The following is a 3,051-nucleotide window of genomic DNA, read 5'->3' on the forward strand; positions in this document are numbered from 1 at the left end:
GGCTGCCAACAGCAAGATTGATGGTTCAAACCCAGCAGCTGCTGTGCGGGAGATAGATGATGCATTATGTTTCCACAAACATTTACAGTCTCAGAAACTCTATTGGGCAGTTATTTGTATTCTGTTCTATAAGGTTGCTACGAATTGGAACTGACTCTATAGCAACGAATATTGTGTTAAGTGAGAATTTACTATGTGCGGGTTTACTTCGTTGTTGTTAAGTAACGTCGAGCCGGTTCCGACCCATAGCGACCCTGTATAGGGTTTCCGAGAAAGTATCTCCTTTGAGAATCATCCACCTCTCGGGCACATCATCTAAGTACCCAGATCTTAGTTACTTATCTGTATTGTTGTTGTTGTTGTTGTCAGATGCCATCGAGTCGGAACCGACTCATAGCGACCCCATGCACAGCAGAACGAAACAATGACCGATCCTGGGCCAACCTCACTACCGCTGCCACACTTGATGCCATCAATGATGCCACCTGGCCGATCTATACTTATACATTAAATAACCGGGTCGTTATAAATGAAAAAATGTGCTTCATCAGGTTTGCAATAGAGTTATGATTTAGTGAACTAAATATTACAGAACTTTGAGGAACAATACTTGTTGCCATGGAGTCGGTTCCTACTCATAGCCACCCTATATAGGGATTCCTAGGAGCCACTGGTAGGTTTGAACCACTGACCTTGTGGTTAGCATTTCAGTGCTCATCCTAAGGCGGTGCCACACCAGGACTCCAATACTTTGGCTTTGGTTGGTTGGTTATGTGCCATGGAGTCGATTCCAACTCATAGCGACCCTACATAGGGTTTCTGAGGCTGTAAATCTTTACAGGAGCAGGAAGCCTCATTTGTCCTGCAGAATGTCTGGCATTTTCGAACTGCTGACCTTGAGATTAGCAGCCCAACTGGTAACCACTATGCTACCAGAGCTTCCTAATACTTGATTTGTTTATATTTAAATGCAATTTACTTAATTATCAATATTTTTATTCAGTCAGTCTGAAAAAGACCACTTCTTGTTCATTGGATGATGGCATTTGAGCAGATACCAAGAAAGGACTGGTACAGCATTCTGGGGGCAGATCCATCTGCAAGTGTGGCAGATCTAAAACAAAAGTATCAAAAACTCATTTTAATGGTAAGTGTTTTCTCTTAGATTTTGATTCATGGAGGGAGGACAGTAACCTGCTTGTGAATGTGACCGGTAATTTAAGTTTTCCCCAAATTAAAATATTATAAAAATGGCATGTCTTAGGTTTAAATTGAAATTTTCCGTAGTAATGCAAAACAACCAACCAACCAAACAAATTAACCCGCTTGATTTGAGCAGGGAATAATAGCATCTTTGTTAGGAACAAGGGATCTGATTCAAGGTTGATTGAGTTTGAATCTTGGTTATACTGGTAATTGGCTATGTGAGTGTGGGTAAGTTTCTTTCCCCTCTCTGTGCCTAAGTTTTTTTCCATGCAAAATTCTTTAAAGTATTATTAGGGGATTGATTGAAATAATCTGTGTACAGTGCGTGGCAGAGTGGCACATAATAAGCAGTGTTAGCATCCAGTTGCCAGTAGGCACATCCTGGAGATATATTAGAAGTATAAGATACACACTGGATTTTGGAGCCTTAGTATAGAGTATAAAGTAATTGCAATAATGTTTATTGATTCCGTGTTGATAATGGTAATATTTTGGACATACTATTTTTTGCAAGTTATAGGCATAATGTATAGGCAAAATATATGATGCATGATATAGGCATCGTATATTTGCATAGATTATACAGTACGTCATCAGAATTTCATCTTTGTCTTATTTTTAACATTGCATATGTGGTGGTTTGCATTTATAGCTCACATTATATTTCTTTTGGATAATGCTGACTTTTAGACTCTGTGTACACTGTTTTCAGCTGAGTGTACTTACAAATGAGTTGTATTTATAAATACATCATACCTGTCTAAACGGTTAGATCATTTTTTTCAACCTATATTTTTATGTTACTTTCTTAAGCGAGTAGCACCTCTGTAATGATAGCCAGTTAACTCATTTTACAGAAAGTAGAAAACCATTCATTGCTTGTATAGTATTAATTGTTTCTCTGTACCAAAATGTATGGGATTTTCCCATCACTATTAGTGTTCATTGTGAGGGACAGTAAATATTTCACCAGCGGGAATATACTGTTGTTCTTGCCTTAGGTAGTAAGTTGGACAAAATGACCTTAAGGTTTCTTCTATCTCAGTTATGAAGGTATGGCTCAGTAAAATAAAGTAGATTTTACTGGTTTTCCTAATGTCAAAACACCCTTGTACTTCAGTTAACTGTGGGGTGAACCTCATGAAATAGACTGGATCTAAATCACGCTGAGAACATGCTGACCATGCTGACAATTTGTCATTTACTTAAAGACAATGAAAAGCCGTCAACAGTTAATATTATACATCTGTCATGCAGCCAAGTGGATGAAACGTTTTATACTTGCATTGGGCAATATATGAAATAGTTCCAGGTGCTCTACATTCTCACCAGCATTTGGTGCTATTAGTCTGCTTCCTTTTAGCAATTGGGGTTTCTTCGTCTTGGTCCTTTGGTATTTTGGGTGAGATAATTCCTGTTGTGTCGAATTGTCCTAGTTACTCTAGGATGTGTAGTGGCACCTCTCCCCTCTACCTACTCCATGCAAAACAAAACTGTGTTGCTGTCAATTTGATTCTGACTCATAGCCACTCTGTAAGACAGAGCAGAACTGGCCCTGTAGGGTTTATAAGGCCACAACTCTTTATGGAAACAAACTGCCATATCTTTTGTCCTGTGGAGCAGCTGGTGGTTTTGATCACTGACCTTTTGGTTTGTAGATAACGCTTAACCACTGTGCCACCCAGACCCCTCTAGATGCCAGTAGCAGTAGTTTATAAATTTTCGGTGTAATTGTCTTACACAACTTTCTTAGATTTATTCCTAGATATTTGATGTTTTTTTGGTTTTGTTTTTAAAATCTTGTCTGACAATCTCTGCCTTTTTATTGGAGTGCTTAATCCATTT

At 38.6% G+C, this 3,051-nt stretch overlaps 1 protein-coding gene across 1 annotated transcript in view; it reads left to right on the plus strand.

The window, feature by feature from the left end:
* Positions 1-1,036: 1,036 nt before the first annotated feature.
* Positions 1,037-3,051, plus strand: part of DNAJC24 (DnaJ (Hsp40) homolog, subfamily C, member 24) — a 61,982-nt gene continuing 59,967 nt past the window's right edge. The window contains exon 1 of the mRNA XM_006864908.1: positions 1,037-1,147. Coding sequence (XP_006864970.1) covers positions 1,037-1,147 — 111 coding nt within the window. The remainder of the gene's footprint in view (positions 1,148-3,051) is intronic.

This window comes from Chrysochloris asiatica, unplaced genomic scaffold, assembly GCF_000296735.1.
Source record: "Chrysochloris asiatica unplaced genomic scaffold, ChrAsi1.0 scaffold00072, whole genome shotgun sequence".
Classification (NCBI taxonomy): Eukaryota; Metazoa; Chordata; class Mammalia; order Afrosoricida; family Chrysochloridae; genus Chrysochloris; species Chrysochloris asiatica.